Genomic DNA, 26747 nt, shown 5'->3' on the forward strand with positions numbered 1-26747 from the left:
AAAATAAATATCTTATTAACATTACCTTTTATCGAGATACAAAGGCAATTCATAGGTTTCATCAAATATAACGGTTATTTCGATTTTATTAATTAAGTCAAAAGAAAGCTCAGGATTTACCTCTAATGAGATTAATCTCCAAATTAGACCCTTAAAACGAAAAAATATGCTAAATAATTATTGGTAACAACGTTGACTTGTATGAAGGACTTAGCATTGTTCGGAGGAATCATTGTAATCCTCCACTTTCCCAGAGATAAACGATAAAATTATTAATAATCCCACAGATGAACGTTGCACATAGATGATTTATAATTAGGATGCGTTTGCAGATTTCAATATGTAATCTCTTTCATAAAATGAGGGTAGCATAATTTTTTGAGTCCAACAAAATTGAAATAAGTAAAACTGATCAAAGCTTATTGAACAGCCAATTAATAATTGTGACTAAAAGAAATATGGTTTTACAAATCCTCTATTGTTTCAAATAATGTTTTCTTTTATATCTTGATTAATTGCAACCATATGACCTGAAGCATTAACGCATTCAATAAAGTCATGGGATAATATTATATTCGCGTTGGCGTAAGAAATTTCTAAATAGATAAAATAACTTTGGCAACAATAAATAACAATAAAAAAGCATTCATAAAAGTAATAAATATCATTTCAGCTGATGGATATATGTAACCAAAGTGTGCCGTTTATGGAAATTTTAGCCTCTTCCCGAAATTTTAATTTATCAGCTCTTAAGTCTCGTTATCGAAATGCTGCAAAACTAAGTGATGGTACATTTTTCTGTACATTTTTAAAAAGGAAATTTAAAATACCTTAAAATAATCAAAGAAATTTATTTCAATAAAGACCTTTTTTTTCAATATTTCAGCGCCTAATTATGTAGTATTTCCCGGCACTTCTTGGTAGCATTGAATATTAATTCAAAGGTGGTATTCAAAGAAAAAAATATCCTCATAAAATTTATGATTGAGGTATATTATATTCAATCAATTATTGCCGTGCCACCTCATAATGCAAAAACTACTTAGTCAAGTGCATGATAGATGGTGGAAATCAGTGTCGGTTGCATGATTATTTCATCCTTAAAGACACTGAGATAAATAGATATGGTGTTTTGTTGAGTTCAAACACCGACCACTAAATACATACTCTGAAAGTAGTCGAAGAACGAAACACATGAGCTCAAACTTACAAACAATGGAATGAAGTCCCAGCGCGGAAAAAGGGACGTATCAATCATAGAGTTGTAGAGTATTTATGGTATCGATTCAAGTTTAGCGCCTTGACAAAACCTAATACTTCCCGGCATTACTTTGTGTAATGCAGGCAGTCTAAAACTACGGGGCTACTATCAGCTAAAGTCTTAAATATCTGCGTTTTCAGTAGTATAAACTCGTGTACCTATTTTTTCAGGGATCGTAAATAAGTTGTAGGAGAAAAACTAATAGAATGATTATACGATCATGAAATTTTCTTGTTTCTACAAATATTTGAGTTAATTTCCAGGTTTGAGAGATTAATACCATAGGTGACATTCTCAGGGAGGAATGAAGCCAATGTTACAGTGTGGATGGGAATAGTTAATAAAATTTTCTTAATTCAGGCATTAAAACAGGCATTGGTTAAATGTCCCAAAAATTAAAAGAATTCTAATATGTGTCAGTGGATAGATCATTCTTTATGGAGAGCTTTGAGTTTTGGCCGTAACTGATTATTAATTGAATATTCCATAGATGAACCCGATTCTCAAGGGTTCTTGCTCCTTATATCTCGCCAGTGAGTAATTTATAATAACCTAAGGGTACAAATAAGTCCATTCTGAAGGATTTAATCGACCCCTGACCTTTAAAGTTGAATGGTGTAACGAAATCGAGTTAATGTGGTGACAATGAACTTCACATGTACGGCTTCCTAAGGCAAACAGCAAAGGCTATTCGTGGGAATTTACTGTTTTCATAGATAAATAGTTATGCCAAACCTACGAAGATCTTGCTTCGTCGGATAATTTAAAAAAAAGCACGCAAACCTAGAAAAAAGAGCATTTTATGTGAAGTTGCGCGAGGAAAAATATTTAAACTTCGTATAAAATATTGAGCTACTCACTCTTTTGACAATCTACAGATTATTTTTAACTTGCGAAAGGAAACCCTAAATGAGTTGAATGTCATCGCTGAAGAATTACATCATACATACATCTAATCTTTACGAGGACCATATGAGCATTAAAAGTGGTGCTAAAGAAAACTTAAGAATCACATATGACATATTATCCGCAATTAATGTGATATTCACGATAAAGGAAGCAAAATGAAGCCAGAAACTACTTACTAAATCAGCAAATATATAATATGATTAACTCCCGGGATATCCCGAGTTAAAAGTTTATTTACTGCAAATATGTATCTGACTGACTCCACCAACGTACGAGGAAGGAAATAACGAATTCTACAACAAGCCCTGATGACGATGCAGTAGTAAACTATAGGAAAATTTTCATTACATAAACGTGAGTATATCGACCCTGAAAGAACTTAAAACAGCTTGAAATACATAAAAGCTTGTATTTACTATAAAAGACCTATGTCAGAAATATTTTCAGCCCTGAATGCATTTTTAAATGATTTGGAGTCCTCATGGATGAGGACATAACACTCCCACTTAATAGAATCGATTTACTGAAAACTTACGTTGAATTATAAAACTTTTGTTAAGATTTATCGTCATCGCAAATATGTAATATTCACGATGAAACTAACAAAATGGGGCCTGTAGGTACTTTCTTCAGCACCATCATATTGGCTGAACAACTTTGTAACGCAGAGGTTAGGGTTAAACCTTCGATGATATAAAATTATCTAAGAGTGTTCTTATCCAGAAAAATCGACAAGAAGGGGTATAAGGTAGAGCTGAACACGGTAATTGGGAGCCGGAGATGGGATGGGAGGAGGACTAACAGTCTGAGGCCATGCGTCTGACACACACGAGGACTCTCGATGCATCACAAATGAAGGTGGCTTTTTGTGTGTCCACTGCTCCTTGGCGATACCGTCTTCATTAAAAATTCAACGGGAGAAGAGGGGAGAGAGCTACCGGCACGACGGGCTCACGCTTCCCGCTGAACGCATGCGTCTACGGAGCCGACGAAAATGGGTCATTAAGAGAGTAACCCGAAAGTGGCGACACACTCGGGAGGAAGATTAAAAACAGAGAGAGGCAAAACTCGTGGAGGAGAAAAAGGGTAGGCACGAGCCTAATGCGTGACACCTAGGGAGCCCTGAAGAAAGTAAACCCCGATGGGATTACACCAACGATGCTCTAAATGGTAAGGAAAATATGGAAATCCCCAATTGCCGGAGTAAATCGCACCGGACGGTTTTTAGGTAAGAAAATCCTAAAAACTTCAATAGTCGTGCATAACCTACGTTGCTCGCAAGAAGAAGCCTCCTTGAAGAAACTGCGGAAAGCAAGTTGTGGGAAGAATAGAAATCACCAATTGCCAGATTAAATCGCGTCGGACGGTTTTACTTAAATACAAATTCGGAAAACCTAAGTAGTCGAGCATAACCTACGTTGGCTCGCAAGATGACTCCACCAGCGCCAAAAATCACTTATATAAATATTAAATACTTTATTTTGATGTCAAAAGTTATAGTTAAGAAGAACATATGGAACAATTCCTTTCTTTCTTCGTTCTTCAACTTAAATCTGAAACTACATGGTTTTTAAAAATAGGATATATAAAAAACAGAAAAAAGTATATTTTTATTAATAATTATGCACGATAAAATATAAACGTTGAACGGTTATTTTCATACTCTATAGTATATTTAACTCCACCACAACTGTTGATTTCGACACTATGACATTTTTTAGGCTGTGACCTTGAAAATGATATACAGTGTTGAAACCATGGTTGGTAGTGGATTTATACATTAAAGTATGGAAATTACAATTAAAAAAATATTTTATCATAAATATATCGCATTTTCAATGAGTCAAACCTATAAATATTTCATAGGTTAATAATCTTGAAATTTTACGAAGAATCTTTGAGCTTTTAGAATATTAATCGTTTCTGGGGGAAAAATGGACATCTTATGTACTTAAGATTCGGCATTAGCATAAAGAAAATTTAATATAAGCCGCTAAAAGCGAGGCCAAAACAGGGAACAATTATTTAATCCTCATCCTTCCTTCCCTCAAACGAGGATTGAGTTTTCTTTCTTTTAACATACCTAAAAGTAATCATTTGAAATGCCGCAACCTCTTTATTTAAAATGGGTTATGTTCTTTACGCTAAGCCTCGAGCAGTATTTAATTTGATAGCTCGAGAACATGTCCTCAATTGTCAGTAAAATTAAAGCTTAAATATAGATAAATTAAATTGAATTTATATTAATCTCATTCTTCATATTGACCATTATTAAATAGTCCGAATAATAACGGGCCTGAAAAGTTAACAATTTGAATAAAATGCTGTGTATATTGTAAGAAGTGAATGGAATTTGATGGCATTTTCATCGATTCTATGTACTAATGAACAAATCTTTATTTCAGTGCATAAATAACGTATGCAATGGCTATTTTTAACCCTCCTTGATACGTGGCTGAATGGCAAAAACTAAAGCATAGTTCTGCAAATGAAAATGTGACGAATTTGCTGATACGCAAACGTTTCGAATACAACAGAATAGAAGGCAAAACACAACCAGTTGGGTTTGAGCGCCATTGTATTGACTTGAAATCTGTGTTACACAGCAGTTTCTGCTAACCTGCATTGGTATCATTGATGTTTTAAAAAAAATCTACACCACATATTATCCATTATCTACGACATTATTGAGTTATTCAGTCAAGGGGGATCAGGAGTGAAAACGATGGAGAAACTCATGAATACGACGCTGAGCACAGCTAAATAAATGAATAACTATTTTCAAAATCTATAGATACAGAAAAAGGGACACTCACAAGTTTAACAGACGTTTCAGTCGGAAAATCTACCTATATCAATGAGAGAGATGGGTGTGATGTAGTATTTTCATGCGGAATATTGACGAAATGCTTTAGCCTTCCTCTACATAGGAAAGATAGCATATTATTGCTAAATAATAATAAATTTTTACACTAATAATTCGGAGCTTTAGGCAGCTTCAAAGGTATACGCACCTGTATCGAGACTACACACGTACACCAGTAAGCACCATTTCATTTATGCCAATATGTTAAAGCAAGTTTAAAAATAAATTTTATGCACAGGTTATCCAACTTGATTAATTTGAGGACGAGAGTTTAATTGCAAGAGAGCCCAGCACACTCACAGGCGACAGTGGAACACACACGCCTACAGGTCGATACGGTGGGACACGGCGTCGGAACTGAAGGCCACTTTTTAGCACCCCCATCCACACGCATTCCCCCCCCTCCATCGCATCATTTCCGGGGGGAAGGGGAGGATGGAGGGAAGAAAGGGTGTTTTCACATCAGCCGACCACGGATTGCCTAAACCACTTCGGCTGGGCACGAACGACCGTGTGTATATGCGTACCTCGGAAACTTTGTTCAGATTTTAAATAGCAAGGTTTAGATTTCAGATTACGCTCTTTCTTTCGACAACAGGGACAGTAACAGGTACCGTTTCTAATTAGTACTTAACTATGCGCCGAATTTCTAGGACTTCTTTCCAAATAAATAGTCTATTTCTTTTTCTTCTACGACATTCCTTTGTTTAACAGGCAATGGGCATGGTGGGCATGAAATAGGCAGTGATAATTTAATTTCATTCAATGTATCATCAAATCAAACTTGATGTTTTGGTCCTAAATTAATATTTCTTTTTGTTTCCAAAATCATAGTAAAACACCTCTTCAAAAATGCCGGTCTTTTGAAAATTTTTTCAATATTAGCTACCAAGAAAACTTAAGCTAAGAAACATTTTGGACTAGAAAGTGAGTAAGTTAAATCCTTTTTGTATTGGTAGGGCTTTGATATTTTGATTGGTAGGCTTTTAATCGATTTTATCGCAACGCATGCTAAACATTTTAATAGGGTCCTCCTGGTAAAACCTTGCATGGATAAACGAATTCTCATATCTAACTTTCTTTGACTAGTTAACTTTATTAGCAACTGTTTTTTTTCAGGGTTGTACGTAGCGATGCAAGCTCAGCGAGAGCTCCCACATGTGTATGAATGTGCTGTTGAATTTCTTTAAAAAAATGAAGAACGAAAATAAAATATTGCAACTAGCTTGCTGGTTAAAATATTTCTACCGATTCGATCGATGGATTTTTCTTCCTCATAGGAAAATCCACTAGGATCGGTAGAATATTAATAGCGTACGCTTGGTTTCGTTAGTAGTAGTTTGTGACGGTGCGGGATTCCTCGTCCCTTCCCTTCCTTCCCTATCCCCTCCCAGGAGGCGTCGTCGGGCTCTCATCGCGGCGGCGCCTCCTTCCTTGTTCCTTCCCGTCCTTCCCCTTCTGGGTGCAGAGGAAAAAAGCTAGCGCTTACAGTCCCTGCCCCAGGAGTCTCGTTTGCGAGCCCGTCCTGGAGTCTCGTTTCCACTGGTTAAAATATTCCCCCCAAAAAAACATAAAATTGGCTGTTAGGATATCATTTTAGATATTACATGCTGATTTTCAATGCTCGCTACTCGCTGACAAATGGACTCATAAACTAGCATACTAGCCTTAGGCCGTCGTAGTTACGTGTACACTAGTGGTAAATATTTATGTAGTTTTCGAGTTCACATGGAAATAGTTCCCGTGAGAGTTACTATGTCAGCTCACGCTAAAATATTGAAGTATTCAACTTCATTCTTCAGTGCCAAAAGCTACGAAAGCTACGAAAACAAAATATAAAAACAGAGACTAAAACTGACGGAATAGTTGCTTGCAAAAACTTAACTGCCTGTCTCGTAAATAGTGTAAAATAATGGTTTTCAATTACAGTTGTCGCATGTAGGAAAGTCAAACATTCGTTTCTCCGACAAAAAAATAAAAAATAGGCCGAACCTTAACATTACTTATCTTCCCCCTCGATATGCATTTCTTAATTGCTGCCCTTCGCGTTAGTAACCGTTGAATCCAGAGATAACCGTATGTCTCACAGCATTGCTTGTAAACCCGCTAAATGGTATCGACCCATACTTATTCAAGGTTTCGAAACCACCGAGCGGGTATACGCATGAACTGCCCCTGGATTTCGAAAACGAATCCACCTCTCGCAAACCGAGATTAGTCTAAAACTCTTCGACACGGCAAGAGATTTGTCCGTTCCCCGCAAAAAAGGGATTACCGCCTTCCCCTTTTCTCTCTCCCTCTCCCCCTCCGCACCCCATTCCTTTCCAAACATCTCTCAAACCCTCGACACGCGAGAAAGGCTTCCTCACTTTCCCCTAAACCGCAAACGAAAGTGTCAACAAGGAGCAGATGTTGCCTCAGTGTTCCGGAAAATCGTCCAGACGTAAATTGTTCGTTTCCCGTGTTATATTTAAACCTGTCCATCATCTCCGACATAATGTCACACGTCAATACTATCCTTGTCCTCCGTTCCCTCACGTTCAACACTTTTTCCTCGCCCAAATGTTGACTCATTCTTTCCCAATAAGATAGTAAATCGCGTTTTACTTTCCGAACTATTTTTGCCTCCACTCTGCAAGCCCTAACTGACGACATAGTGACTCAGGATGACTTATACAGTAAAGATTTATAATATTTCTATGTAATCAAGTTGAACACTTTGCCTCGTAAATTTACATTATATTGTTATTTGGTTTATGGTGATATACCGAAGATGAATGACCCTCGAATCAATTTTATACATATTTTAAATGTACGTCATTACTGTTTCATTATATGAAGTTCATTTTTTGTTTGTTTCAGCTGCTTTTTTTCTTTACTGTTTTGGTTGAGTTAGCGCCTAGGAAACGGCTATAAAAGCAAATCATTGTTTTATGAGAAGGCAAATTGATAAAAGAAAGAATAAAGAAAACATAGTCTGTCATTTGATATTGAAGTTATTATAATCACTGATGAACGTTAATGAATACCTTCCTAATGACAAGATTTTATAACTATAATTCATTTTTATAGGCTACATGTGTGGGTATTAACATTGATGCGACATATGTCTTGCGTATAAAAAATAGCTTCAATTATAATATAAATGTAAATTGAAGGCGCAAAATTGAAATGAATGGTCGAGAAGCGATTTTTCCCTAATTATGGAAAAATTAAATTAAGTCGTTTCAATAAAAATTGATCTATTTATACAGAGGACCTAATACTCAGTTACATAGCTGGATAAAATCAGCTTTGATAAAGCAGTTTGAATTAGCGAGTGTATTTATAGCTAACCAAACTAGATCAGACCAAATATTTATCTGCAGAAATTAACGATCAAACTCACGTATGACTTATCTTCAATCCATCGATATATTTAAATTGCATTGCTTCAACCTACGTTGAGTGATGGTGAGACAACATAAATTCTATTAATCCTTCATCATTACACATGCTGTAAAAATACGGCAGAATAGTAGAGGCAGGAAATTCGACGTAAAACTATCGCTGACTTCGTAAAAAATGAAATAATTTTAATGGTTTTAAAGAGGAAGTCTAGTGTGCATTAAATTCGCGTTTTCTCTGTGACTGCGTGGAAAAAAGACATTCTCCAAACTCATATGACGAGGTAAAAGTGCCTTTTTCCAAATCTAATTAGCTATGAAATTAATGGTGACCATTACGGCTAGATGCCTTGTATTAATGGTGCAAAAAGAGAACAACGTCCCCATGAAATGAAAAAGTTCAACCAGTTTTTAACAAATAAGGCATTCATATTTCCTTAAAAGGGGTTACTCTGTCTTTTTTGATGCCAAAAAGAAATAATGAACACTTTCCAAAATACATGAAATTGAGAAATTTGTATTTAAAACAAATAATGTAGAAATTAAGTGGTAGAATTAAAAACTAGGGATATTAATGGGCAGATGAGAGATACCGTCGCATGAGTTCAATTTTTTTCTCTACAATGGGTCGCCTACTTTCACAATGAAAGGAAAATTTGAACCTTTTTTTCCTTCTTTTTTATACCTATCCTTCCTGTTGGGACGCAAAAAGGACCATGACTAATAAGATTAGTGTTTTTTTTGCTTCAGGTTTAGCAGCAACTACATTTCTAGAATAAGAACCCTCAGAGAGCAACGAGTAACTTTAAATACGAGCAACTTTCACAATTGAATACATCCTACCGAATCTTCCAATAAGCTCATGAGTTAATACTGCACGTTAGATCACTTTTTTGGATAAACAGGGCATTTAAAAAAGAATATATGCATTTAGTATGCATATATTTATCTTTACGACATACGAATATAAAAGTTTACACATATTTATTGACGAACCTCTCAAGTTTGCATAACATATTTTCAATACGTCCTACATCGTGGGAAAATTTAAATATGTCATCCCTTCATCTCTTAAAGCGCAATAACCCTAAAAATAATGTAACCTCCCGTCCAAAGGGCCCTCTCTTCCCGCACCAACTTCGCCCCAAGAAGGTGGTTGTTATTTTAAAAAGGGAAATATTATCCTTTATATGACAAAATAATACTTTACAATACGTATATTCTTTTTGAAACATCCTGTATTTTGGAGTAGAACCTTTTGGAACATTAAGGTTATTCGGTGGAAGAAGCCATGGGAAAATGAACACCGACAAAGATATAAATGGCCATTACTATAATTATTGTTATTAAGATTATTACCATTATTTAATCACCGAATTTTCTTTTTGCCATATACTAAACCCATTTAAACTTGCCAAGCAATAACTGTCTTCCGCGCATCTCAGTTACTTTCGTCATTCTCGCATTATAGTTAAACTAGCTGACCCGGCGAACTTCGTACCGCCTAACAATCAATGAACTTACAGTTTAGTTACACCATTTATAATTCATGAGCGGCTGTATAATTTTTAATCATATTTAATTCATTATAATATAAAAGGATACAAATACAATAAAACTACGTAAATAAGTATCAAAATTGCTTATCAGAAAAACATTTTCTTTATTGAATCTACCTAGGATGGATCGGAGAACGTTTACGCGGATTTATTTCAATGAATTTTCTTACGTTTGAGCTTAAGAAATTTTGGGAATTGTGGTTTTATAAAGCATTTAATGAAATAAAAATTATACGGATTCAGTGGTTGGCTATTTGTGTTATTAACCGTAAAAAAAGTTTTTAGGTTTAAGTCAATTGCGTAAACTTGGCCCGTTCACGGGGCAGGTGAACAGACCGTCGCTTGACTGATGCTCAAAATCGTGAAATAAAAGCCGCTATGAAGCAGCATTCGTAACAAATGACTTTAGGCGCGCCATTTATAGTATCTCTGTTTGCAAAAAATGCACTGCGTAAACGTGATGCATGCGTAAACTCACCACGGTGTGCCCTACACATTCGGGTTTAATGCCTTGCGTCAAGCACCTTCTGATAAACAATAGTTTTTGTTTTGTTATCAGGCGCAAGATAAAGCGGATGAAGCTAAATAAATATAGCGAAGGGAAGCAGTGACGCAGAGAGGGGGGTTTTTTGGGATTAAAACCCCCCCAAGAGCTCAGAGAACTTTTTTATAAAAACTACTTTTGTTACTAATATTAGGGGGACGGATGAGTAACAAACAAAACATATTTAGCTATTCACACACCCGCAAAACCCACTAATTTGAACCATTTACCTTAAAAAATATCTGGGGGAGGGCCCCCACACCTCTCGCTTACCTTAGCAAGTTTTCCATACCCTACAGACCCGTAGTATTAGCTGCGCCTAAAACTCCCCTATCCCTAATTCCTATCTGCGCTCTTGAAGCGAAGGAAGAAAGACAGCGGATGGTTTACCGACTCGTTAACATACCACGTTTAATTGACCATGAGAAAATCATGGGTTTTCATTAGCATATGAGCACAAACATTACAAAAACTGAAATACTGACCATGCGATTTGTTAATCGTTATCACGAGTGCAACACGAATTGGAAATTGAATACGTTTAAGCAAAAGGGCATATAAGTCGGGATCATGGAATCTTCGGAATGAGAACTTCCTCATCTTTGAATTTTCCTTTGAGTAAAGTCGCGTGAATCACATTCATTATCAATTTTTTTAGTCACCAAACGCGTTCCGTTGGATAGTTATGGTTGGTTTAGGTTTCGAAAGATCATGAACACAAAGCCTCCATTTAGCTGTAAATCGTGCCTTGGTAAGCCAGGTACGTCCAAGGACTTAAAATATTCAGATAGATAGTTGGTGATTTCGTATTCGTTTGTTACACAGTTAAAAGATTTGAATTCATGCAGACTACCAACTATTTCATCCTGATTTACCTAGTTTGAGTAATCCACATCTTCGTTCTAGGCCGTCAAAATTGTTCGCTCAATCAACCGTTTCTGATTTTTGTGGTGATCAATCATATTCTGGAACACTTTGTTGATGTGCTCACCTTCCGATGAAACTGATTTGTAAACATTCCTAGGAAGTGTTCTTTTATCGTTTCCTCGACAGGAACACGGACATTACCGTTTGTCAACAATTGCTTGGAGATTTGTTTACAAACACGGTAGTGAAGAGTCAATTCGAGCTCGGCTTTCAATTAGCTCGAATTAAAGTTTTTAAATGCTATTTCAATATTTTGAATATACTTAGTAATTAAAATGTTATTTTCCTACGAAGTTCAGTTATTAAACTGGTAAAAACAAAAAAATAATTTAATTTGTAGTTTTGACCGACTTATCAATTGTTGTTGCATTTACTAAATCCTTACAACATATCACTAAGAAAGAGATGATTTTTTGTGTGAAATTATCCTTTTTTTAATGTCCTACATGTTATCCGGGGCTGAGACGAATCCAAAGAACTTAATATCATTATAATCGGTGAAGCCGTTCTCGATTTATAAGTGTTCTAACTAACACGATTTTCGACTTTCTTTTATATATATATAGAAGATAAGTTTCAACTTACCAATAACACAATATAGGACATTTATTTTTACACTAAACAGTTCAATGTAAAAATGAATATTATCTCGCTTTTCGTGAACTCCCTTAATTAAATTCATTATTTTTTAAATTAAATTCAACATATTTTGCAAATACTTTCAAAGAAACGTGTTATTTTCGTTTTATGAAAAATTTCACACCAACATAGCAGACGATCAACGAGGTATTTTTCTTGCTTAGCGGTCCTTCTTCCTTGGATAAAGAGCATTGGACTAATTTAAATTTTCTAAACGACAGCAAAATCTGAACTCTAATTCCCGAACCTTATAAGGCAGGGTACAGCGCCGATTTATGGAAACCACTGTTTTTCAAGAAATAGTTTGTTTATTTCGAAAATTTCTTTTTCTATTCAAAGCGGTAATTTCAAATGATGGTGTAAAAGACCTAAATACATCCCCACAGAGCCTGTAATAGGATAGGGGATCCAATACACGTAAATTATCAGCCTCATTGGTGTCCAAATGAAGGTTCTATGAAGGTCTGCAAACCATACTTCCACCCAATTGCTATGATATTTTTCGTTATAATACCTATCGTAATCAAAGAATCAAAGCAGTGAGAGAACTGTTTTAAAAGGAAGTGGACATAAATGAGCTTTCAGCCAAAATAATTTTCGTGATTAAAATACACGAATACGTCGTAATTTGTGGCCAATTGCCAGAAAAGTAGCTTACCGCAAAAGCTAACATATGTACTACAACGCTTTTAATGACAGAACCCTTTGCTCGTAACTGTGGCTAGGAACCAGCCCAATCGCTTGCCGTAGGCAGTTCGCCCGTGGCGTAATTGGTATGAGATTGCCGATAATTTTGAAGTGATTTCTAACGGATTAACAGCTTTTGCCTCGGGCCTTTTGATCGGCGGGGGAAACGACTGATATTTGCTTGAAATTTGTGCGAAAGGGTGACCTGGTTCTGCTCGTGTGTAGCGATGGGTGCTGATAGCAAAGAGTTTAAAATCCATGGTCTGAAAGCTGTCTCCCGACGAAACCAGTATCGACCCAGTGATCAGATATGCGCGTGAAACCAGAGTTGGAAGGTGAGACCGGTAGGATGATAATGTCAGAGGGATAAAGATAAGCACAGAAATTGTTAGGGCACGGAAATGGAAAGGGAGAAGTTAATTGACCAATCGTGGAATAATGGAGTCATAAAAATTATGATGTATTGGAATGGATTTCCTCATGATAAAAAATATTTTTTGAATTATCAAGCACTACGTGCGAAAATAAATGTGAATGGGAGGAAATTACGTAGTACATTAAATACCAAAAATAGCATTAAAATCAAACATTACTTCATAGGCCAGCCAAAAATAAACCAGATAAAAATGCCAATTTGAAATACTAACGGAGCAAGAAAAATACATGTTTTGGAATGGAAATGAGATAAATTGCTGGATCAAGATCGGGATTTAAAAAAAATAATATACTGCACAATAAACATATGTTAATTTAGAAAAAATCCTATTCCACGAAATAGTACGAAATATAAAAACCGCTTCCCACTAATCTATACACTCATTGGCTAACCATTTAGAGGGCAACGCTTCAGTTTTCGAGACACAGAGACTCACATGCCACCCCTTGCAGCCGATTTATCGGCACCACTGTTTTTCCAGAAAGAGTTGGTTCATTTCGAAAATATCGTTTTCATTTAAAATTATTATTTCATAGGACGGAGTGAAATGTCTGAAAAACATCTCCGTAGAAGCCGTTACCAGATAGGATTTACAATTCATATAAATTACCGACCTCATCGGTGTCCAAATCTAGCTCTATGAAAGTCTGTGAACCGCACTTCCACCAAATAATCTGATATTTTTTGTTATTATAACTAACGCTAATTCGTATAGTTTTCTGAGCTGCACGGACAGCTTTGAAGAAAAAATCTGTATTCAACCAATCAGATATCTCGAGAATCTCCGAGTTCTGCAACCCTAAATCGTTGCAGTGATTTGTTGCAGAAAATTGCCACAATAAGTGAAGACGTGTGCATCCTTACAGGGGAACGGAATCTAATTCTCAATACAAGGTCTACTTTGGGCGTATTAGACGCTTATTGTGGTGCATTAAATGTACATCATTGACCTACAGGTTTTAGTCCTCACTTGTGATCTTGCCGGTTCTCGATTAACCCATTATAGCCAAATGTTGCTTCTCAGCAACATTAACAATTTAAATATGAATAAAATAAAGTAATATCAATAAAAATATAAATTTTCAACTCTGTTCAGGAAAGATTTCAACTGCATGTTATTTCTCGTGCTGATAAGTGCAATAGAGAAATACGTAGCTGACACAATAATTATGGTTGAGTAGAATGTTTTCACATTTTTAAAACTAAAAGCGATGAAATTTAATTTCTCTCAGAAGGAGCTCTGGGTTACTAAGGGTTAATTGTCTGTCTCTGGTGTGGTTCAGGTGATCTTTAAAATTTTATCAGAATCAGATGTACGTGATCAAGGGAAAATGATATTCAAATGTGTACACTTTTTTCAAAATACATGAAAATTCATGGTAATAGATTCATCGTGCGATGAAATGGTGTATAAAAATTAAGGTTCTCCAGAGGGATAAGACATAGCCGTTCCATCATATGGGGGTGGCAAATATATATGTCGATTTGGACCAGAAAACGAGGATGCCATCAAAACCAGTCGTACTCACCGTAGTAGCCAGACATATCCATGGGAATCACTTGAACTAGCCTCCGGCTCTTGATCAGCTCCCGATGGAAGAGTTGCGTGCACAGGAACAGGAGTACAAAGTGCTGGTTATCCACCGGAATACCCTCGGCAACGTCACTGAGGAAGAGATGAGAGAAGATAATCAGCCGTGAAAACATCCTCTGAAGAGAAAAAGCAAATATTAAACATCGATATCTGTAGATGAAGAATATTCGTCACTTCCAGAAGATTTTATGTGAAAAAGATGGGGAGATTCTCAATAGGCAAAGAAGTACAAGCGCCGTGTGTATATAGTCAATATCTTCGAGGGATGTGGGGGAGGAGGGTGTTCACGTGGAGGTAAGATGAAAGGGAACAAAGGATATGGGTTTGGGAAGGCGAAATCATTAAGGGAAAACTTCACCTGAGGACTCTGGCACTTCATTGCTACTTTCATTGGCACTGACAATCCAGAATCAAATAAATGACTGTTGTAAGACTCTGTAAAATCAATTTGATCCAGAACAAAGGATATGGGTTTGGGAAGGCGAAATCATTTAGGGAAACTTCACCTGAGGACTCTGGCACTTCAATGCCACTTTCATTGGCACTGACAATCCAGAACCAAACAAATGACTGTTATAAGACTCTGTAAAATCAATTTGATCCAGAAAACAAGGTATGCATGGCCTTGTATTCTTTCCGCCAATGTGAACCGGTATTTCGTACGCTCATCTCTTTTAGCGAATATGACCTTTCCTGAAGAATTTTAATTGGCATAACTGCCGACACCGGTCGTTGTTACATAAAATATTCTAGGAGAGACTAAGTTTATTCTTTTATAGACACCATGATAAATTTTCTTCTTTGGAAAGTTTCTATCTTTGGCTTTTTCAAAAATCAAAAGGCGAATAGTGGAAGGAAAACCAATATGGGAGGACAAATACAAAAAATGACTACCCATAAATATATAACCGCTATATGACCCTGAGAAACCCCTCTGAACTAAACAAGGTATGCATGGCCTTTTTTATTCCACCAATGTGAACCGGTAGTGCGTACCCTTATCTGTTTAAGTTAATGTGAACTTGCCTGAAGCGTTTCAAAGATTAAATCTAATGTCTCCATACTCTAAACATTTCCGGGAAGGAATTTTCAGGGAGGATTCGCAAAAGAAATCGTTTGTTGGCTTCGGAAATCACTTCCGGCATGGTAACTTTTGGTTGCCAGCCGGCCAATGCACAAAAAGGATAAGTCATGGGAACAAATTCGAACGAGCGCCATGTCAAAAACTCCATCGTGGAAAGACATGAAACGTTCAAAAGGTCTGGCGATATTAGATCCCAAAAAATTACACGTGAAAGCCCTCTCGTCGCTTTAACCACCTAAAGGTTTGTCTGCCCTTGTCCTTTCCACAAACGTGAGAACTGAGGTGGAAGAATGAGAGCAGTTTTTGGCGCACGATAAGTGGCCATCCTAACTCTCCCGGAAAACTAATATATATCTTCCATTTTTTTCATCCCCCTCCTCTTCCTCAACTCCCCAGACAAGGGCATATTTCTCTCGTTTATCAAACGAAAAAAAAACCTCGATTTCGCCCTCTTACGGGTAATAAAACCCATGTGAGCTTTCCCCTCGCTGCACACACCTGAGTAGGTTCTTTTTTTTTTAACCTTTAGCGCATGGAGATTTTTATGTCCGTACGTCGCTGTTCTTCATTACCGTCTCCCGAATGCGATTAACCTACACGACTAGACGGGAGAAGACATGCCTTTAAGCCACCTCTTGACACCCGTATTTTATCCACTCGAAAAGACAATTGAATTAATGCGAAACATTAAGATTACGTGTCATCTGGCTCACGGCTCATAACGGAGGGGAATAAAAAGAGATACTCGGCTCACAATTATCTCCATCGCTACTTTTGTGCTGGCTCTTTCTTCATCATCTACCTTCAACTCTTTTTTCGCTTAATACCTCTACTCTTCCACCGGGTCGTAATTTCCAACGCGAAAGAGCTTCAAAACTTCCCAGTGGAACATGCTTGAATATTCTTTTAACTTTCACGTGCTGGATTTGCGAGCTTTGAGGATGTAAATTTCTCTCTTTTCCCTGCAAAAGTATCCAACGAAGAATACGGGATAGTACTTTAAAGGTGCACAGGATAAACGAGGGCGAATTTTAAGGAAGTGCATTTACACTCCAATAATCTCAGCAACAACTCATTGTTCACAATTAAGTAACCCAGTGCACAGCTTTCACAGGGATTTTATTTAAAATAACGATTTTTATTTTACTCAAACAAGTTTGCTCCATTTTTATGCAGCCACCAATGTAAAATATGGGAGTAATTCTAGTGTAGAAAGCCGAAAGACTTCTGAACATTTAAACTTTCTCGGGATTTCGCGCGGGTAAGATTTTGTAATCCCGAGAAAAGTTTAAACATTCTGTTCGCCGGGAAAGTGTGAAATCTGGCTTCTGAATCATTTGTAAAGAAATGTGTGACACTGTTATCCAACATTTTCCACCCGACGACATTTATCGTGAAATGTTTTTCAAAGCATGAACTAGATTGTAGCATAAACGTATTAGTTTTAAAGAACCTAGTGCCTTAATATCCATGACAAAATTTACAACACCCACAGTAATTTCTAAACTTAGATATACAACTCCACTACCGGCCATAATTTCGACGATCTTATTTCATTTTCTAGGTTATTTAATATATCTCATTTCCACCATGCCAACAATGAAACGATTCTATAAGTTGTGCCACAATTTCAAGATCTAATTCTTTAAGAAATAATGCCGTAGAGTGAGAAATTTTGGCCAAAAAATATTCTGCACTCCCTATTCTACTAAGGTCGCAGGTCAACCTTAAAACGTTTAGGAGAATTTTCAGAGCAGAACATTAAACATCAGTCCTGATCATAGGAATTATCAAAAATTTCAATGAAAATTAAGGGCAAATAACATTTGAATGATCATGTTGATATACATAGCATTATAATTAGGATACGTTTGTTTTTAGTATTTCCTCTTCGCCCAGGCATATTTATTCTAATTTGTAATGAATATGAAATAAAAGGTTCAGGAGTTTACTCCGTGGATTGGTGACATGATAGATTCAAAACTAAACTTTGAAATATTACGCACAGTATTTATTTTAAAATTCTACCGGTTTCGACCTCCTCAAATTATTGCCAGACCTACAATTGCCAGATGGCAGAAGTGCAATACTCGAGCAAACTAGATATCTTTCATAAAACTTTATTTCAAATAATGACATTGTTGTTCTCTTGTCGCAGGTGCAAAGTACGGTTGGTGCTAGCAAGCTCGAACGTGACGTAACAATGACGTAGCAGTGAGCTTTCTTGATAACTTCCATGATAACTTGAACACTTGAATTTTTGGATTCCTTCACTGAAATAGCAACATGCTCACAGCAGATTAATAACTACTCGATTACCAGGAGAAGATTATTATCCAGGGGTAACAGAACAAAGTTTATTATTTTTGAATCTATCTAGTAAAGAATAATTACCCGATGAAAATAATGAAATGTAAAATATATCTCTCAATGAAAAGATAATGTTAGGATCTTTTGAAACGTTTTTTGTGAAATGGAAATGGCATTAGTTGCGAGGCTCTGCTCGCGAACGAACCCAAAAGAGTTGAGAGAATCACTCTAGCAAAATAATCCTGCCAGGGCTTTGGCATGTCACCCAGCCCAACACACGTCCTCATTTGCCGGGTGACGGAGTTTGCGCAGTCGCTAAATCCAGGGCATTATCATCCCACCACTGAATATGCATGTTACATACGCAACTCGTTTCGCATGCACGTGGATAATGCCCATATAGTATATCACATGGGTGACATAAAGGTTTTCTCCGCAACTTGGTGAAGTGGACTTTTCAATTGACTCTGACGTTTCCATAGCGTGATATCTTCAGATAAACTTTTTTTTTAATTCCCCATAGAAGGGCTTAATCAAGGAGATGTGAAACTATAAGGCAGTATTCACTCTTCATCCTGGGATGCAGATTTAAATAGTGTATTTCGAGAGATTAAGACTACCTAACCTTTGGCGGAAATATATATATCGTATTGTAAATGCTTACTCAGGTTTAAGCAAGCACAGACCTTGCTTTGAAATAATTTGAACGAATAAAATTCTATATTAAGCTACTTCCGTTTTTTAAAGTATTTTTTTCCGCCGGTATTGCAGTACAAAACTATTAAAGGTATGTAAATTCATATGTTAAACAAAGTACAAATAATCTGATCTAAAGTAGTGAACACATAATCTGAATGACAATACTTCAACTTATTCGAATAAGGGTTTACAATTATCACCCACACCATTAATTCAATTACTTTTGCCTTAACCTTGGTCGGATAAACTTATCCATTAAATTCTCAAGATAAGAAAAAAACGTGTAAAAATATTTGAATAATATAGTTATATTCAAGTGTATTTTTTGCTCAAAAACGGCAAATTTCAATTAACGATTTCAAAGCGAGTTGTGACAAGACTCGCCATTAATAATATCAGAGAACACGCATGGTAATGTATTTAACATAGACTGGAACACGTTTACAATTAATTTTTTCCCACTCCCTGCTTCCACGAAAATTTGATTGAATTCAGCTGCGGTAGTGGAAAAGTCACCATCCACGGCACAGAGCAGAGACCTGGCAGCTTTTCTTTGATGTGTGGCAGTCCGGACCGTGATCGTGCTGCGTCAGATGCGTTTCGGTGCTCCGTACTTTGAAGACGACTCTCTATGCCTTTTGAAGGCGTCCTGGCGATCAAAAAACTTCGCGTTTCTCCCCCTCTACATCCACACCAGTACCAAGGGATTACCCTTCGCATCAGACCATTCCGCCAAAAGGTGCAAATGAGATAGAGACGTGTCACCTTGCCTGAAAACTCCGCTACCGCGACACAATCTCCGGCTGGCATATTTTAGCTTCGATCACAGCTATCGCTCCTCACCCAACGGGTCGCAGGTGACACCATTGGGGACAAGAAGTTTCGATAGGGTGGATTTTTGGCGGTACCCGTCCTTGTGTTGCCCATGCGCACAGAACCAGCTTGCGAGAACTACATCTGCATAACACCCCGCGAGCCATACCAAGGGTGTTTGGCAGGGGGTGACCAATCACCAACATGCAATGTGCAATAGGTTTACGCCCAAAAGGTGCATCGCTCCATGCAACGGGAGACTACAAATACACACACAACGAAAGATACATAAATAGTACAAGAATAACAAACACTCTGTCGTCCTAGTGAGTGCCATATAAAATTTTATTCATCATAATATAGTTGCTATCCCCAATTGTACGAGTGAAGAATGAAAAACTAAAAATGTCTGTTCTGCATCCTATTTACAATACCCTTCCCAGATTCTCAGGTTCATCTCCACACCGTGATGCTCATATTGCTCTGTTGTGAACAAATTTAGTAGCTTAAAGTAAAGACATCCGTTGCCGCATTTTATTCCATATCTTGTCAACTATGCCTTGAATGACAGGAAAAAAAACATCTGAAAAATAGGAAATTACCTACTGCCATAGGACGATAATCATATTACATTCGGTACGTTAGAGTATATCGTGGGATTCTCTACTATGAAAAACGAGGATAATTCTCGCCTACAGTAACGCCTTTCCAAAATTCTCAAATTTACATTTCTAACAACGGCTAACCAAGATTAAAGTTCCTATCCTCATTTAAGTAAAGTTTCGGATACACTTAGGTATGCTTCGTAATTTTTACAAATATATACTCTACTCAGGTATATACTATGTGTATAATATATACCAGAAAATGTGGCGGACGAAGCGGAGTAGGTAGAACAGTGCATCATTATTACGAACTTTTGAGTCAATCTAGTTAAATCATTGTTTAACAGAGCGTTCCGGCATTTCCGGGAGACATAGGAGTTATATTTGCAAATGGATGGAGTACTCCTTATGTTAGCGTGCACAATTTGGGTTCACGTTCACATAAAATAGTTATTCCCTGTCACATGTAAAAGAAATCTTGAAAGCTCATAGGATGGTACTACTAAATTGTACGAGTTATGCTCAGACTTTCCTTCCAAATTCCTCTTGAGTACATATTGTACAGTTTTTGACTCGTTGTGAGTGTGGTAATATAAGACCAGCCGCTTTAGGGGCGGTGAAATTCCGATTAATTTCCATGAGAAAAAATTCTCCGGACAGTGAACTTTGGCTTTCCGGAGAACGGACCACAATGCTCTCCAGGTTCTTTATCCCGTGGAAATTTTATGTAGATTCATCATGCTTGTTGATGTGCCCACCATGTCGCTTCCTTTAACCCCAACTTCCGGTTAGTTGATGGACTGTTACGGCATAACAACGATTTGCGAAAGTCCACAGGCCATGTAGTGGAAGGCTGTCTTCCGTGTCATCCCAAGTCTATTCGTTATTGTATATATCTCTTTTAGGCTCATCTTTTCTCGGGGGTAGCACCTAAATTGAAATAGAAATGGATTTAAATTGGCTTAAAAAATAAGAGTGCTAGCATTTCATGCATGGATATATGGAACACTTAATTTACAGTTTGTTAATAAAATACCCAGGTCTAATATTGAGAAAATACATTTCAACAATAGTTAGAATAGGTTTCTAAATTCAAATATAACTATTTTTAAATTTGCTTTACTGTTTAAAAAGTGTTCCTAACAACTTAAATATTAATAGTACTTGTTCTGGCCGGTTTTAGGGGCGAAAGAAGCCATTGAAAAGGCTGAGACTCCTCAAAGACGATTTTTCAAAGGCTGATACCAATGGACAAAAAGATATAGAGGTTAGCATCAAAAACAGTTATTTAGATGAAATCGACCGGAATAGCTAGAGTTTTTCTTTTCGAATTCTTATTCCCTATTAAATGCTTACCTACTCTTCACAATTAGCAAATAGCGCTAATGGAAAATATTGCATAATTATTCAGGTTAAATAGGCTGAATTCTTAAAAGGCCTCTATAAAACATGAGTCGCTAGGGAACAGAGAGTCTCTGAGGAGAGTGTAGGAGAAATCTAGAACATGAGATACGGATCTTTCCAACAAAGATCTCGTTGAACTCCAATAGGTTCCATGACCAATATTATTAAACTTATCACCGGGCTGCCGATATATACGGATGGGAAATAGGCCTGAAGAGGATAGGGATTTGAAGGGGAAAGTGGTCACAGCGTAATTCGACAGCAACTTAGTTGTTCCGAGAAATTTGGAGGTTCTCTTCCATAGGGTTTACACGATACAAGTCAATGTGCCATGACATTTACGTAAGAATGAAGGCAAAAGTTTACCTTCTAATCAAACCAGCATCTGCCAATACATTAGCGGAATACATTTGTGCTCATTTGGATCATATTTTGCAACCAGGCCTTGAGACAATGCGTGCATTTCTTGACACAGATGAATTTTTTTACCATCGTTCTGTCTAGATACACCTTCCTAATGATTAATACCTTTTCCTATACCTGGTATCCGTTATGTACTTCCCTTTACCAGCCATATTCGTTGAACAGTCTTTCACAGGGCAGAAATTAGACGTAAGTATACATGCAGAGATGAAGAAAGACCTGCCTATTTGGTATCTTCCTATTCCTATCCCTATTCCATGCATGAAAATTCCCTCCCTATGCGACGGAAGTCCTTCCACTGGGGTGGTACTTAATGGTAAATTTAGACGAATGGATAAAGATATACCAGCGTAATGAATACACACCTTCTAATTACAATTACAAACTCCCTTCTACAAGTCAGGCTCCACACAAACCCTTGCACAGTGGCAATACACCACCGTAAATATAGATAAATATCGCAAGATCCTAAGCTTGGGAAGAATAGGTAGGTATAGACTTAGCAAAATAACTGCTTCAAATTATCCCAGAGAATTGAATGAATAAAGTTTCACTAACTAATGTTTAACTATGTGATATTCCATTTTTATGAGAAGTGGTAATGGATATTCTACTAATTAAAGAACGGAAAATAATTTCCCGACCTTCACACAAGGTATTGTTTTCTAATGACGATACTTAAAGATATAATTCTATCTCAATAGCGAAAACACGCCCAGAAGGTCATAGAAAAATCGTCTGTAGATAAACCTCGGCGTCATTAGAAAATCCGTAACGCACACGGTGCGAAAACAGGAAACAGTTTTAACTTTCCTTCTCCTATCCCTGTTCCCTATTGCAAACTCCCTTCTCCCAGCCGGATTCCTTACGAATGCTTGCAGCGCCTGAATGTAAATGTAGATGAATATCGCCCGGGTTTAGGCAATGTACCGGGCGTGAAAGGGAGTAGGGGGGTAGCCACACCCCCGTTAGGCCCCCAGAGCACACTTGCCATCGGCCACCACCTTTCCCATACCCCACCCTCTCTCCCCCACCCACCCCATTCCACGCGGTTGCGCGGGAATTAGCAAGTCAGAAATCTGGTCGTTTTATCTAAAGGGCGGAAACAGGAAGGGAATTTTTTTTTGCTGCTGCGCCCACCGAGGCTTACGGTTAAGGGGTGGAGGTTTGTTGCCGTTGCTTCGCTCGCTAGCGCCACCGCTGTTGTTGTGTGTAAGTGCCCAGTCGTCGTTCCGAAATGCGTTTGCAAGCCGTTAGCCGTGCCCGAATTGGTAAGCATTAGGGGTGTATAGAAGGGGCGGGGTCCAGCCCCCATCCCCCAAAATTATGGAAAATGAAAGAAAATATTTTGAACGGCAGTCTGAATTATTTAAATGAATCATGCGTGGGGGCATAGCCGATCCAGTGATACTCCGTCATATATACAGGGTGGAGAAAAATTCATGCCACGAAATTTTAACCTTAGATAGCTAATGTCAATGGGAACGAAAATTAGCAGTCATGTTTGGGTTGAAAACTCACCATTTTTAAACTAGAGGGACTTAAAGCCATACGCTCTGATTGGCAGCGAGTTTGCGGCTGCGAGAAGCCGGATGCTCTAGGCAACTCATGACTTCGACATAAAATTATAAATACTTTGTTCTATTCTACACTTTATTTTAAATAGTACGACCCGGGTTTCTGCATATCGTGCTATCATCAGGTCTTTTCTTGTGATGAAGCAGTTCCACAAAGTAACGCCGGAAACGGTGTCTTACATCATGACTTCGAATGTATCCAAGGCGGTTGGCAACAGAGCAAACTCTCAGCCAATCGGAGAGCTTGGCTCAAAGTTTCTGTAAATTAAAAAATGATGCATTTTCGTCCCAAACGTCATCAGTAACTTTGTTTCCTGATGGTATCAGCTATCCAGGATTGAAATTTCGTGACACAAAATTTCTTCACCCTGTATATTATTATTATTACATATTTAAATATACGGAGTGTGCTTCCCTACGGAAGTGAGGTATGGACGATGATGGCAGTGGAGAAATCAAGGGTAGAGGCCTTCGCAGTGTGGCGCTAAAGAAGAATGATGACGATCAAATGGATCGACCGATTTAGTAATGATGAAGTTCTTATAAGAGTAGGAGAAAAGAGAAGCCTAATGATAACCTAGACAGGAAGACGGAACAACCTTAAAGGCCATATCGTGAGACATGATGGCCTGATGAAGACAATTGTCAAGGGAGAAGTAGATGGCAAGAACCGAAAAGGAAGACCTCGAATAAAATATCTGGTACAGGCAATGAAAGATGAAAGAGAAGAAATACGTAGGTGTGGAAAGATTAGCTGATAGGAGAATTGAGTGGAGAGCTGCGTCACACCAATCATAGGTTTTTGACCAGTGATGGTGATATAAATGTGTAATATCATGAAATATCACCATTATTTTAAATGAGTATAAATGACCTTACATTGATCTTGGCCTCCCATTTTTATTGATCCATCACCTGCATTTGTTTTTAAGTAGCCCAAAAACATGCGAGAGAGGCAAACCCTGAAGTCTGAGGAACACCAAAATTTAAGTTGCCAAACTGAATTTCACAAATATTCCTGAAATGTCCGTACTTCCGCCAAACCTCGTCACCGAGGTTTCAATTTACGTTAGGGTCAAAATAATGTATTAAAGTTACTTATACTTATAGTGCTCCAATCCGGAGCCGAATATAATGGCATTGTTGTTCTCTTCTCGCAGGTGCAAAGTACGGTTGGTGCTAGCAAGCTCGAACGTGACGTAACAATGACGTAGCAGTGAGCTTTCTTGATAACTTCCATGATAACTTGAACACTTGAATTTTTGGATTCCTTCACTGAAATAGCAACATGCTCACAGCAGATTAATAACTACTCGATTACCAGGGGAAGATTTTTATTACTTGGACTTGCAGTATTTTTTAAACAACGTAATAACTGAAACTGAAAAATTTGTATTGCATTTTTGCACTTTCCTCATACCCTGAAAATCCTCGTACGTAATGACAACATAGTAATTTTTTCGTCTTTAATTGAAGCGGGATTTAAAAGACAAGAAATACGTCACTATGAAAAGACTAGCGGATAGGAGAGAGCGACGGAGAGCAAGGTCAAACCAATCTTGGAAGGTTGACTAATGATGATGATGAAATTGATACGTTTAGTTCACCCATTGTTTCCGTAGCTTCCTCTATATTATGTCTTGTATAGATATCACGTATCGTAAAACACTTAATTGCCCTTATATCACTCAATACAATAGCTCTTGTATTCATATTTACTGGTGTTATAATTCTTTGCTTAATAGTTGTAAGGATATTCGGCGGATTGCGCAAAGTGTTTTTCTTCAAGCTATAACTGCTTGCTCTTTTTTATAATAGTACATTATATAGCATTCCATTTTGGATGGGTTCTATTACATGTATAATATTCTGGAAATCACTTGCTTCTCTCATGAAAACGGTCTCATGCGTAAGGTTGACGAATCCACGAAGCACGCAATTAAGACAGGGCTGTTTTATACGCTGTCGCTACCCCTCACTTTGTTTCGCAGACGTGCGACGATAAAGCTGTTCCGGCTCTCTTATTTTTTTTTGTATTATTCAAACTGTGTCGTCAACCTCCCCGAAAAAAAAGAGTAACAAGAAGCGGCCAAAGTGCTCACACACACACACACACAAACACCTAAAATTGCAAACGAAACTTTTGAGAGCGGGGGCGTGGGCCAAATTCTAATTCACTCGGGAAGAGGACCCACAAAATTGCGGTTTCATCATCATTTTGACGAGGTATATTAAATTTCCAAGAGGGAACATCGCGAAAAATAAAAACCTTGGTGTATCGTCATTTTGGGACGGAAAAGAAATTTCAGAGAGGCCAGCCATCGATGGATGAATAATTAAAGTGTGTACCTCGCTCTTGGTTGAAGCTTGGTGTGCTTAGCTTGTGAACATTCCACAGGGAATATTCCAATATCATTCACCTTGATCTGGTCTCATACAAGGGCCCTCTATCGCAGGATTGAAAGTTAAGCGCTCATATGCGATGAAGGCCATTCCAGGTACGGAACACGAATTGAATTTACAAAATGGATTGGCAACAAAGACTAGAAATTTCATGGCATGAACAATAAATACGAAACCTATTACGCACCTGCGAATTTGCTTAATTTCGGCGAAATAAATTACCATGACGAGAATTCCACTTCGAACTTTTATTAATTAAGTGCCAATATTTTGGGATGAAGTCGAATATAAATGTATTATTGTTACGTAGGTACGACCAGCCTTAGAGAAAACCAGAAGATATTAAACAATTATGTTTATATATAACCATCCATCAATAACCATCACCTGCAAATTTACCTATATAAAAACCATATGCCGATTGTATTAGTAGAAAATTGAATTTATCGTAATATTATCTAAATGCAGTCAATGGAATAATTGTAGAGATGTAACAGTTCAATTAAATTGTATAAATTGTTTGCAATGAATTAGAGGATAATATAAAGAGGATACTCAAGTGACTTCTAATGGATGAAATACTAAGTCATGTTACACATATAACCTGGTTATAAATATATT

General features: G+C 37.4%; 1 protein-coding gene across 2 annotated transcripts in view; it reads right to left on the bottom strand.

The window, feature by feature from the left end:
* The window catches only part of LOC124165506, a 228823-nt gene that overhangs the window by 87390 nt on the left and 114686 nt on the right, over positions 1-26747 (bottom strand). For both annotated transcript variants that reach the window (XM_046542948.1, XM_046542947.1), the window contains exon 3: positions 14744-14880. In XM_046542948.1, the coding sequence (XP_046398904.1) occupies positions 14744-14880 (137 nt within the window). The remainder of the gene's footprint in view (positions 1-14743; positions 14881-26747) is intronic.

This window comes from Ischnura elegans, chromosome 9 (genome assembly GCF_921293095.1).
Source record: "Ischnura elegans chromosome 9, ioIscEleg1.1, whole genome shotgun sequence".
NCBI classification, from domain to species: Eukaryota; Metazoa; Arthropoda; class Insecta; order Odonata; family Coenagrionidae; genus Ischnura; species Ischnura elegans.